At 41.2% G+C, this 13,636-nt stretch overlaps 2 protein-coding genes across 5 annotated transcripts in view; one reads left to right on the top strand and one right to left on the bottom strand.

Moving 5' to 3' along the window:
- LOC111964942 (R-spondin-3) overlaps positions 1-13,636 on the bottom strand; it is a 209,076-nt gene that overhangs the window by 150,624 nt on the left and 44,816 nt on the right. The gene's annotated exons all lie outside the window — the stretch shown is intronic.
- Positions 1,278-12,751, top strand: LOC111964944 (matrilin-2). 4 transcript variants are annotated; one of them, XM_023988828.2, is made up of 13 exons: positions 1,278-1,427; positions 2,914-3,053; positions 5,649-5,857; positions 6,654-7,017; positions 7,145-7,267; positions 7,593-7,721; positions 8,674-8,796; positions 9,190-9,312; positions 9,474-9,596; positions 10,596-11,006; positions 11,148-11,300; positions 11,938-12,030; positions 12,265-12,751. In XM_023988828.2, exons 2-13 carry the CDS (start codon positions 2,915-2,917, stop codon positions 12,318-12,320), a joined length of 2,046 nt encoding a protein of 681 aa, XP_023844596.1. In that variant the 5' UTR covers positions 1,278-1,427; position 2,914; the 3' UTR covers positions 12,321-12,751. The 4 variants fall into 4 exon arrangements, with proteins under 4 accessions (XP_023844596.1, XP_070300030.1, XP_070300029.1 ...); XM_070443929.1 differs by lacking the exons at positions 1,278-1,427; positions 9,474-9,596 and having other exon boundaries at positions 2,841-3,053; XM_070443928.1 differs by lacking the exons at positions 1,278-1,427; positions 7,145-7,267 and having other exon boundaries at positions 2,843-3,053.

Here is a 13,636-nt window from a genome sequence, read left to right as displayed (position 1 = left end):
ATAAAAAGACACAGAAGTTATATTTATTTGTCTATTAAAAACACATTTCATTGATGGACAGGTCTTGTGTTTTTATTTTGGATTCATAAGTATGCTGTTTGTTGTATTTACTGTGCATCTCATTTTAATATGTTGTACACTTTATCACTTCTAAGGCAGGGGCTACGGTTCTGTTTTTCAAAAGGGGTTTGAGACAAATCCAGTATAGTATTATTGTGTTACATTACATCACTGATTGGTAGGCCTATGAGATGAAAACTAAAGGGAAAAGTCAAGGACTAAAAGGTCTCGTTTTTTCTTCGACTGGCACTAATTCTGTCATCCTTACCTCATAAACCTGAATAATGGAAATTCTCTAGGAAACTTGGAAACTATTTGGCCATTGACTTTAAGAGCTGTTAGGGCCATAAYGTTGTCATTGTAAGACAGGTAGCCTGTTTTCAGGATGATTGACGTTAAGAGCACTGAAAAGCACTGCTTCAGACCCTTTTCCATAAACTGCTGCCTTACTGTTTCCTTCTGTTCATTGTGGAGAGTTCATCCAGATGCCTTCCAGGTATAGTAACCTCCTTACACTGTAGCTTGGACCACCATTGGACCAGGACCACAGTACAATAGTTGAACTATCWSACCATTGGCAAAACCAATATGCTTGTCATTTGGGGCGGCAGGGTAGCGGTTAGAGCGTTGGACTTGTAACCGAAAGGTACAAGGTTACAAGTTCAAATCCCCGAGCTGACAAGGTACAAATCTGTTGTTCTGCCCCTGAACAGGCAGTTAACCCACTGYTCCTAGGCYGTCATTGAAAATAAGAATTTGTTCTTAACTGACTTGCCTAGTTAAACAAAGGTAAAATAAATAAATTTACTTTGAGAAATGTACAATACAGTTGAGTTGTAGACACACTTATCACCTTTTCACAATGATATTTGTCAGATGTAAGAACAATAGATGGGATATCTGTTTGATTATTGATCACTATTTCTGATCAAAGATCATATTTATGGTTACCAAAATGCTTGGTCGGCTCAGTTGAAGATGTCTTGATTGTGAGTCACATACTAAAATGATAGTTTAAACTGATAACCTGCTGTATGAAAACATGAAGATTTGATTCATACACCAATTTTTTTCTCCACATAATGGCTCCAATAGGAGGCTTCCCTCCCCAGGTTAGAGCCAGACTGAGGTAAGGCAGCTAAGAGTAAATACAGAARCAGTCAGTCCCAGAGGAGAGGGAGCTAGTCTGCTGCACGTGCATATAGAGAGAGAGAACTAAAGGACATCTGCATATTCTCTGACTGACTGCACAACTACAACAGTCACCAGCTTGACTCACCAAGGTGGATTTCCTGCTTTATTTTTTAAAACACTTTAATTTAGATATACTGACAGATATTTTCACAAAACTTCGTTTTGATATTAAGGTAAGGAGGCTTTGATATTTTGATGTTATTTTCAATAGKTAGTGTTGTCACACTGCAGCATGAAAACCCATGACAGATGTAGTGTTTACCACACAGAATCTGAGCTTGAAGATGACCATTTTTTTTAAGTAGAAGTAAACATATAGTAAACACGATTCAGATTCCACAGACTGTTTTATTGAGATTCAACATTAGATGACAAGATACAATATGGCCATGACAAAAGGTTAAAAAATATTGTCGTTTGTAATTATGTTTTTTTAGGACTCCACTTGTATATGGTCCATCTCCTTCATTTTCAATTACAGACTGAATGAGTAATAGCAACAACTGTTGTATCGATCTCTGGCATGTGCTGGCATTGTGTCTCTTGTTTTCACTGGTTTTTCACTTACCTAATGTTTGTGCAGCTGTGGTAGTTGAACAGGATGTTCCATGAGTGTGTGACCCTGCTTGCTTCAGGTCACTAACAGTCATCATAAACATGTCTGGTACTCCTTTGCATCTCAGACCTGTGAACAGACTAAGGAACAACTCAGTGTAATCAGCTCATCACTCAGGCTCCAGAGTGGTGAAGTGGTCTAAGGCACTGCCTCTCAGTGCTTGAGGTGTCACTACAGACACCCTGGTTCAAATCCAGGCTGTATCACAACCAGCTGTGATTGGGACTCAAGTAGGGCGGCGCACAATTGGCCCAGCGTCGTCCGGTATAGGTCGTCATTGTAACTAAGAATTTGTTCTTAACTGACTTGCCTAGTTAAATAGAACATATGTGTTCTAGAATGGCTATTTCTTTTAAAGCCATGGTATGTCTTAAAGAATGGCCCGTACAGTCAACAGCTGTGTGTTGAGTGTAGCAGCAGGGTGTATGTAGGGGTTTATGGGAGGGATAACAGAGGAACAGTCTGCTGTGTATTATAGACCGYTTTAAATCACTGCAAACCACCTGTACCACCTAAACATCTCAACTCAGAGTGGAGTTTAGTTCCATGTATTAATAACTCTGTGGGAAGACACCCAGGAGCAGCCAATGTTACATTTCAGTTCATAAACTGAAGGGAACTGGTGTATGTTTTTGTATTAGATTGTGGAACTCCCTCACTGGTAGCTCAGGTCTGGAATGTGTAATTCCGTCTTAAATGGCACCCTTTTCCCTATAAAGTGTACTACTTTTGACCATTATAGGCAATATGTGCCATTTGGGACACAACCCTAATCGTACTGTTCTATGACATGGAAACCATTCTGGGTTAATGAGGTGAAATCTGAAGCTGTGGTTTCAGGCAGGCAGGAGGTGAAAGTGCTTCCTATTTCTAATTCCTCTAGAGTCTGACTGACATCCCATCCCCAGTCTCCCTGTCAGTCAGTGTTTGTGTTTGTTGTTGTGCACTCATCCTCAGGACTGGAGGTTGAGTTGGTTGTCTTCGCAATTGTTTTACCAGCTGCTGTCTGTCCATCCATCCGTCTGTGGATCCCCCTGGTCAAGGATGAGGTCTCTGACCCTTGGGCTCTTTTGCCTGCTCTGCTGCGATGCAGTCCGAGTGGACCACAGAGACAGACGTCGTTCCAGACCATCCGCCCTGTCCACAGGACGCAATGACTCGGCCGCCCAGTCCAACTCAGTGGGTAAGACCAGCAGAGATTACTGGTACTAAAGGAAATGTGGTGCTAGCTAAATACTGTGGTTTGTGTCACAATCAACACTATCAACAAGGAAGGTCCTACAGGTTCTAGTTTTGTCACACCTGGACTACTGTTCAATCATGTGGTCAGGTGCCACAAAGATGGACCTTGGAAAATTACAATTGTCTCAGAACAGGGCAGCACGGCTGGCCCTTAAATGTGCACGGAGAGCTAACATTAATAATTTGCATGTACATCTCTCATGGCTCAAAGTGGAGGAGAGATTGACTTCATCACTACTTGTCTTTGTAAGAAGTGTTGACATGCTGAATGCACGAGCTGTTTGTTTAAACTACTAGCACACAGCTCAGACACCCATGCATACCCCACAAGACATGCCACCAGAGGTCTCTTTACAATCTCCAAGTCCAGAACAGACTTTTGGAGGCGCACAGTACTACAGTACATAGAGCCATGACTACATGGGACTCTATCCACATCAGGTAACTGATACAAGCAGTAGAATCAGATTTTAAAAAACAGATAAAAATACTGTGAACAGACACACACAGGCATAGACACACATACACATGATAAGACATGCACTCTACATACATGTACACATTGATGTTGTATTGTAAATATGTGATAGTGGAGTAGTGGCCTGAGGGAACACACTAAATGTATTGGGTAAAGTGTTATGAAATGGAATGTCATGTCATGTAATATTTTAAATTGTATGTAACTGCCTTCATATTGCTGGATCCCAGGAAGAGTAATAAACACAAATACAATGGAATATAGTGGAATGCATGGAATATAATGGGACATACAGTACAATATAATGGGACATACGGTACAATATAATGGAATATACGGTATAATATAATGGGACATACAGTACAATATAAGGACATACGCGTACAATAATAATGGAATAACGGTATAATATAATGGGACATACCAGTACAATATAATTGGCGACATACCGGTACATATAATGGAATAACAACTTATAATATAATAGCGACATACAGTACAATATAATGGGACATTTACAGTACAATATAATGGGACATACGTACAATATAATGGAATAACGGGCTTATAATATAATGGACATACAGTACAAATAATGGGACAATACGTACAATATAATGGAATATACAGTAATAATGTAATAGGACATAACAGTACAATATAATGGGACATATAGTACAGTATAATATAATAAAGAAGGACATAACGGTACAATTATAATGGAATATAACAGTACAATAGTAAGGACGATACTAGTACAAATATAATGGGACATACAGTACAATGTAATGGAATATACAGTACAATGTAATGGAATATACAGTACAATATAATGGAATATACAATACAAAAATATAATGGACATACAGTACAATAAATATATGGACATACAGTACAATATAATGGGACATACAGTACAATTAATGCAATATACAGTAAATTGTAATGGAATATACAGTAATATTAATGGAATATACAGTACATAATATAATGGGAATTACAGTAACAATATAAAGGAATATACAGCATACAATGTATAATGGGATATACAGCTACAATATAATAAAGGAATATAACAGTATACATGATAATGTATACAGTACAATATAAAAAGGAATATACAGTACAATATAATGGAATATACAGTACAATATAATGGAAATATACAGTACAATATAATAGGAAGATATACAGTACAATATAAAGGAATATACAGTACAATATTAAAGGAATATACAGTACAATATAATGGGATATACAGTATAATCTAAAGGAATATACAGTACAATCTAAAGGAATATACAGTACAATATAATGGGATATACAGTACAATATAATGGGACATACAGTACAATCTAAAGGAATATACAGTACAATTTAATGGGATATACCGTATAATATAATGGGATATACAGTACAATATAATGGAACATACAGTACAATATGATGGAATATACAGACCATATGTGTGTGCACATGTACAGTATGTATATTCATAATTGGTCTGTATTTCACCTCACAGTAAAGATCAAGTAAAATCAATGTCTGACCAGGGGAACTGGTCCTCTCTAGAGGGTATATATGGAGCATGTAGATGTTTTTCTTCTTGTCTTTCCCAGGCTTAGTTTAGTGTTGACTGACCTACAGATTATTACTGGAGGCTAGAGAACTCAGAATCTTTCCTCTGCTCTCAGACTTACTGACTGAGTACACAAAGTAATAATCACTGTCCAAACTCAAAAAGAAAGAATCAACCAGATAGTGTCAGAATGATGTACTACAGTACTTTAAGTAAGACCCAACTTCTGGTTTCTTCATACAGAGAGCCCATGTAAATATCCGTTATATACAGTATAGTAAGACTACTTCCAGTCAGATTATCTGTATGTTCCTCAGAGAGCCCCTGTAAATACTATATTAGAGTTACATTAAGCCTATATACAGTACAATACTTCCATTAAGGCTTTCTTTGTGTTCTCCCCCAGAGAGCCTGTGTAATTATCACATATAGTAGGCCTGGCCTACTGTACCTCCAGTAATGCCTGTGTCTTTCCCCAGAGAGCCTGTGTAAAGGGAAGCCCCTGGATTTTGTGTTCATAATCGATAGCTCCCGCAGCGTGCGTCCCAGCGACTACGAAAAGGTCAAGATCTTCATCACCAACATCCTGGCCTTCCTGGACGTGGGGCCGGAGGCGACGCGCATCGGGCTGCTGCAGTATGGCAGTGTGGTGCAGAACGAGTTCTCCCTCAACACCTACAGCAGAAAGGTAGTCTAGGCCCTAGGGAACAAGTTATCCCATAACACCTACCTCAGCAAGGTAGCCTGGGGAACGAGTTCTGTCTCAACACCTACAACAGCAAGGTACACTCTTAGAAAACAAGGTGCTATCTGGAACCTAAAAGGGTTATTCAGCTGTTCCCATAGGAGAACCCTTTGAAGAACCCTTTCTCCCTAAACTACACTTTGAGAAAAAAAGGGTTCCTAAAGGGTTCTTCGTCTGTCTCTTTTTGGTTTCAGGTAAAACCCTTTTTGGCTCCAGGTAGAACCCTTTTGGTTCCAAGTAGAACCAGTTTGGGTTCCATATAAAACCCTTTCCACAGAGGGTTCTACATGGAACCCAAAATGGTTCTACGTGGAGACAAAAATAGTTTTTTTAAACTTGGAACCAAAAAGGGTTCTCCTATGGGGACAGCTGAAGAACCCTTCTGAAACCATTTTTTCCCTAAGAATATAGTTTGGGGAACAAGTTCTGTCTCGACACCAACAAGGTAGCCTAGAGAACAGGTTCTCTCTCTCGATGCACTTAGCTGAATAGCCGTTGTGCCCTTGAGCAAAGTACTTCTACCCACAGGGATGTTGCAATGTGGCTGAACTTCCTTCCTCCCAAATGTGTGGTGAGACTGGGAGCAGAAGAAACAGATGGACAATTCACTACTGTTCTATTCTTTTTACAATATGTTTATTTGGTTTTCCAAGTACAGTTGCTCAGAAACAGTCTGTAACAAGAATCCCCCAAAAACTAACCCACCCACATTAACAAACACAGAACTGTTGTATTCAAGGCAGATGTGGAGCGGGCGGTGAAGGCCATGGACCACCTGGCCACCGGCACCATGACCGGCCTGGCTATCCAGTACACCATGGAGACGGCCTTCACCGAGCCAGAGGGCGCCCGGCCCGCCGACATGCACATCCCCCGCATCGCCATGATTGTAACGGACGGGCGCCCCCAGGACATGGTGGAGGAGGTGGCGGCACAGGCCCGGCAGGCGGGCATCCAGATCTTCGCCATCGGAGTGGGCAGGGTGGATATGAACACGCTGCGGGCCATCGGGAGTGAGCCCCACTCGGAGCATGTGTACCTGGTGGCCAACTTCAGCCAGATAGAGACCCTCACCTCCGTCTTCCAGTCCAATCTGTGTGGAGGTGTTTTCTCTCTGTTCATCTCTCAATACACTCATGTGCTTTAATCATTATATTGATGGAGATTGTAAGATTTATTATTTGTATGGATGTGTGTGTGTGCATACGTGCATGTGTGTTTATGTATTAGGTACAGACCTGTGCTCTGTGATGGACCATCAGTGTGATCACCTCTGTGTGAGCGCCCCAGCCTCCTATATGTGCCGGTGTAGAAAGGGTTACACCCTTAACTCTGATGGCAAGACCTGCCGCGGTGAGTGAGCAACTTAGTCGACTGTGCTCAACTCTATTATAACAGGCTTGACCACATCATTTGACTAAGAACATGGAAAATATGTTGCTTTTGGACAGACAAACTCACTAGTGGGGAACAAGGAAACAAGTCAGTGGTGTAAATCAGAATCAGTGGGGCCTAGCTGGCTGGGTTAGGGTTTGCCTGTGGGACGGTGCAGTGCTAGGGCTGGTGGAATAGCAGGAGCAGCAGCAGAGGCATAGGGTAAGGGTTAGGGTAAGGGTTAGCTACAGCAGTAGCATTAAATCCTGTCTTTGCCTATGTTGTGGTCCTCCTGGTTCTGTAGCGGAAGACCTGTGTGATGTGGTGGACCATGGCTGTGCCCATATCTGTGCCAATGTGGCAGGGGTACCAGGCTACGAGTGTCGCTGCCGGCTTGGGTATGAACTCAACGAGGACGAGAGGACGTGCCGAAGTGAGATTCTTAGTTTTTCCTCTTTCATTCATTCGCTCTTTATTTATTTTTGTGTGGTTATGACTAAAGTTAACATAGAAAAAAACTGAAAACAAGTAATTTATCTGCTTGTGAAGATGAACCTGAATTCCAGATTTCCATCTGTCATTTCATTGCTCAAATCTGATGGTCTATTATACTGAAAACAATAAATAATTTGTTTTGGGTTACATTTTAGTCCATGGACTGGCTCAGTGATGCAACAACGCTTGACTATTGTAGTGTTCACAATCAGTTCTTTAAGCAGTTGAAGGGATGAATGTCCCAGATCAGTCCAACTCTAATACAGTATTTGGTCTATCTTGTTGCCAGACAGAGGTCCAAGTCCACCCACATTTGGACATGCCCCTGGTGCTCTAGTGGAACTTCAGACTTCAGAGTAGCATAGGGGAGATCTCCAAGAGGAAGTGTGCTTTTTGAATCATCTCACTGGCTGCTGACATATGGGGGAGTGTGTCCAGGGTGTCAGAATACTAAGAGATCATAACACAGCCAGGGTTCCATCTGGTTTGATCTGTGGAAAGGTTTCTACATGGAACCCAAAAGGGGTTCTTCAAAGGGTTCTCCTATGGGGACAGACGAACAACCCTTTTTGGTTCTAGATAGCACCTTTTTTTTCTAAGAGTGTATGTTCCGATGCAAATTGCACAATAAACATTTTAATTAAGTTCAGAAAGCACACCTCTTGAGTGTATTACAATCCTAACACATTTTGGATATTGATTTCAGAGCCCTGTGGGTTAATCAAAACTGTAAGTGCTTAAAAAAAATAGGTAGAAACAACTGGTATTACAGGAAAAAAATAAAATTCCAAATTAAAGGCACCTATTCACTCCTTTATCTCTTGTTAACATCCTGAGAATAATGTATGAATTCAAGCCAATCTATGTGTGTCTCTACCTTTTCCCATCAGGAATAGATTACTGTGACCTGGGGAACCATGGCTGTCAGCATGACTGTGTCAGCTCTTCCGAGTCTTACATCTGTAGATGCACGAGGGGCTATGTTCTCAACCTCGATGGCAAGACCTGCAGCAGTAAGTTCATCACTACTCTGGTTATATGAACTGTGTTACTGTGCTATTAACAACACTGTACTCAACCTCCCCCTCCTGAGATGGCAGTGCCAGTACACCTCTAAAAATGGTTTACAATATATTACATCTAACAAATAAAGAAATCGTAAACTGTTCATTCAAAATATCAGTCGTTGGAGGACTCAGCAACAGAGTGCTGTGCTCACTGTGTGGGCAGTGTTGAGGAAAACATTTGTAATGTATTTATTTGTTGAATGTGGTGAATATGTGAGTCACTGTTATATATAACAGTGTAGAAGTGTTAATTCCCTGAAAGAATATTAGTATGTGTTGTCCCTTTCTCTCTTCTGCCTTGTTTCTATCTCTGTATCTGATGTGACTAACACCTCTCAGAGATTGACCACTGTGCTCTTGGCGACCATGGGTGTGAACATGAGTGTGTGAACACTGAAGATTCATTTTTCTGTAACTGCCATGAAGGCTACATACTCAGACCTGATAATAAAACCTGCAAAAGTAAGTCTCACCTGCTTCACACTAGAATAGTGTATGCCCTCAGTCTCACCTAATACACAGAAATATAACTTGTATTCAACATTTTACTTAGATTTTAACATACTAGCAGGTCTTGCTTATTGACCTCAACAACTGGGTCTGATCACTTTTACTTACTGCAGAGCTTGATCCATGTTCCCTTGGTAACCATGGGTGTGAGCATGACTGTGTGAACACTGAAGATTCATTTGTGTGTAGATGTCGAGAAGGCTACAAACTCAGACCTGATAACAGAACCTGCAAGAGTAAGTCCATGGCATACTTCCATGTCTTACTATCAGCTGTGCGGTAACAGATCTTTTGGACATTGCACAGTAATAAGAGGATCTTCTCTATGCATCATGCTGTTTTGGCCCAACGGATTCACATCCCTTTGAATTGATATGTTAGAATGGATGTTTCGTATTAATGCTTATGTGACTGAGGGAAGTTGGACTGCCTTCAAATATACACCTAACTGCCTCTTTTGTAATGGGTCTGACTGTGACTGAGTGTTTTTCCATCCTGGTATTTATATGTTACATAATTTGGATGAGTGTGATTATGAGGTCATGGTTAATCCTGATGCTCCCTCTAGTCCAGGGTGTTCTTTTCCTGGATTAAGAGGAATATTCCATGCTGTTTGACAGTGACAAGCACATGTCGTGAAGGAAGAAAGAGTAGTTCTCGATAAGTAGATAGATGGATATTCATGCACATTATTACCCAATGTTGCATTAAAATGACTGTCTTTGGAACCATGAAGCCTGGAGTAGAGAACACACATTTCCATTATTAATGAGAATTATCCTTATTACTATTTCAACATGACCTGCACCAGGGGCGCAACTTTCACTGGGGAATGGGGGGACATGTCTCCCCCACATTCGGAAATTGCATTTTTGTCCCCACCCCCAGTTTTATCATTGGAATGTGATACAAAACGAGGCAACGGTGTGCTTTAGGACCATGCGGACTCCTCCGAGCGGTCGGGTAGGCTGTTGGGAGTGTTTATCTGACTGGATAATTCTTTTTCAAAGAATAATAATAATATGTCCCCGCCACTTCTAAAACCAAAGTTGTGCCCCTGAATGGCACACAGGTCTTCATAATGTTGGGCCATTATTGTAAAATGAGCCAGTTATTAGCCTGTCAGCGACATCGTTTAAGTAATGTAGGCTAGTACTTTCTGCTGCTGTCTTGCCATGGTATAGTTTATTTGGGGCGTCGTGACTTGACAACACTATTTGTCTCTACTATGGCAGAGGCAGTGTGTGGAGATGGAGTGATGGATCTGGTATTTGTAATTGACGGCTCTAAGAGCCTGGGACCGGCCAACTTTGAGCTGGTCAAGCAGTTTGTGAATGGCATCGTGGACTCTCTGGACGTGTCCGGCACGGGCACCCACGTGGGGCTGCTGCAGTACTCCAGTAAGGTCCGCACAGAGTTCATCCTGGGTCAGTATACCTCAGGCCGGGACATCAACAGGGCCGTGTCGCGGATGCAGTACATGGGCAGAGGATCCATGACGGGTGCTGCACTGCGTCACATGTTTGAGTACAGCTTCTCTGCCAAGGAGGGGGCCAGGCCCGACATACCACGGGTCAGCATCGTGTTCACCGACGGACGATCCCAGGATGATGTGTCGAAATGGGCCACTAAGGCAAAGGATACTGGTATGGTTTCTTTACGTTGTGTTTGCTGAACTTGATCTGATTGCAGAGCCATTTAAAGAGCCTTTAATAGAGTACCATCTTCTCTTAAAGGAGTCATTCATCCACTTCCTTCTGACCTTTGACCTGCTTCACTGTCCCCAGGTATCACGATATATGCACTTGGTGTTGGTAAAGCCATCGAAGAGGAGCTCAGGGAAATTGCTTCCGAGCCAGATGATAAGCATTTGTACTATGCTGAAGATTTTAGCAGCATGGGAGAAATTACAGACAAATTGAAGTCACGGATATGTAAAGGTACCCTTTGAATAAAACACACTCTAAAATAACTTTCTTATTAAAGATCCATCACAGCTACACATTATTAATTATTTCTCACACTTTCCTGCACAGTGCACAAATCCTCTCATCTTGAATAAATTATGAATTCTATAAATACAAATACTGAATCAAAAATGTCCCAAAACCCATCTAAAGTCTTAAAACTAATCAGATTGTTTATGAAGGTGGTGCTTATCGACTTCTATATCATGTTTTATACTTAAGCAATAAGGTCTGAGGTGGTGTGGTACATGGCCAATATACCATAAACCCCCAAGGTGCCTTATTGCTATTATCACACGGCTGTCAGCCAATCAGCATTCAGAGATCGTACCACCCAGTTTATAATGTGTGTTAGATCGATTTTCTCTCATGCACTGCATTTCAGGAAATATTTATTGAGGAGCCAGTAAGTGCTTTATGTTCAGGGGAAAAATGCTGTACATCTCTGCCACCTGCAGGTGATTTTATGAAGTACAACAGAAACCATACCATTGGAGGCCTATCATTGTACAGTATATTGTGAGGCTCTGGGAATGAATAATTGTATTGCACTTGATCTGTGTCAGTCTGTTCCTAAAAGACAATCCATACTGTGTCTGTCTGTGAACAGAGAAACCCTCCCCTCAAGATATGTGTAAGTGTGAGAACGTGATGCTCTTCCAGAGGCAGGTCAACGAACAGCTTAGGAGACTGACCCAGAATAATATCCTTTACAGCCCTGTGGTGGTGTACATACTTTAGATAAGATATTTAATATTGCCATGACATTGAATGCTTTCCAAATGGTACCCTATTACCTGTATAGTGTGCTACGAGTCCTATCAGCCCTGGTCAAACGTAGTTCACTATAAAGGAAATAGGCTCCCATTTAGGATGCACTCAGTATCTTTAAAATGTGTTTAGTTTCAAATCAATAACTTCCTTAATGTGTAAATACTTGATGTTGTGTCAAAAAGGATGGAGACCCTTGAGAATCAGCTTGGACACGAATGAAGGACAAAGACATTGTTTTCATCTGTTCGTCCTCAACGGATTCTTCTCAACTGGCCTGCGGTGCAAGAGCATTACTAAACTTCAAGGGATAACTTTGAGCTATTTCAGCATGCTACACTGAAATATAATATGGAATATTTTCTACAGTAACTGCTATTTATATTCTGAACAAAACTATGCATTTATGCATGGGGCTGTGGACTGGAGTGAAGCCAAAAATACTGTATATCTTTGCTACATTCAGTTATCAAAATGTGTTTATTTTTAAAAGTAAAATGTTATTTTGCAGATAACTGCAATTTATAGATCTAAATATAACTCGTATAAGATACAGTACAACATTTTATAATGACAAATCAAAGTAAAATCACTTTGTATTTCAAGCTAAATACTTTCTATTGCTGTTGTGAATAAAATCTCTGTTGATCTTGCTTGTATTGTACTTTGTGGAACACCAAAATGTGTCACAACGTTTTCAAAGAGCGGAAGATCAAATCATCTGTTAGATTAGGATTGAACCCGACAAGGTTTTTGTATAAAACATTAGAAACAAACATAGTGGTCTTACTGCTGCAATTTCCAACCACACCCCCAAGACTGAGCCGAACAATAGCACACACACAGAGATAGTGAGAATAACAAGAGGAGGATTCTCTATCCAGCCCACTACAGTTGGGAGTTCTCTTTCTCCAGTTAATAGACTAGGTCATACAGACCTATCTATAAATTCATCAAGAGACCTCAATACCACACAACTCTCTACCAACCACAGTAGCTGCCCCACTACTTTATCTGTCTCTGATAACTATTTGCAGGCCTGAGGAAGAATTCTCCATCTGTCCTGCTGTTCCAATAAATGTACAATGCCGATGGTGTGTTCTTTTTCAACCAGGGTAGGAGATTCATGACATTCCAATTCATGTGAATTCTGAATAATCTAACAATGAAATGTTCTGTGTTTATCCTGCTGCATAGATCTAGGCTAGAGTCAGCTGCTCCTTTCCCCCTCCCTGATAGATCAAGCTTCCCTATGGTGTGAACCTGGCTGGCAGGTCTCTGGTCCCTGGATAACACACCGCCAGGGGTACGTCCCAAATGGCACCCTATTCCCTACATAGTGGGCCCTGATCAAAGGTAGTACACTAAATAGGGAGCCATTTTGGATGCATCCCCGCCAGGCCTTTTGTCTTCCTCTCCCGTCCCTTTACAAAGGTCATGTGTTTCCTGGCCAAACACCAGGCTTTGGTGTTGCTTACAGATACACTGTGATCAGAATATCAAACCAGGGTGTGAGATGAATTCAGAGTGGGTTGGAA

The sequence above is a fragment of the Salvelinus sp. IW2-2015 genome, linkage group LG6.1 (genome assembly GCF_002910315.2).
Source record: "Salvelinus sp. IW2-2015 linkage group LG6.1, ASM291031v2, whole genome shotgun sequence".
Classification (NCBI taxonomy): domain Eukaryota; kingdom Metazoa; phylum Chordata; class Actinopteri; order Salmoniformes; family Salmonidae; genus Salvelinus; species Salvelinus sp. IW2-2015.
Note: the sequence above shows the minus strand (reverse complement) of the source record. Positions and strands in the feature narration are given on the sequence as shown.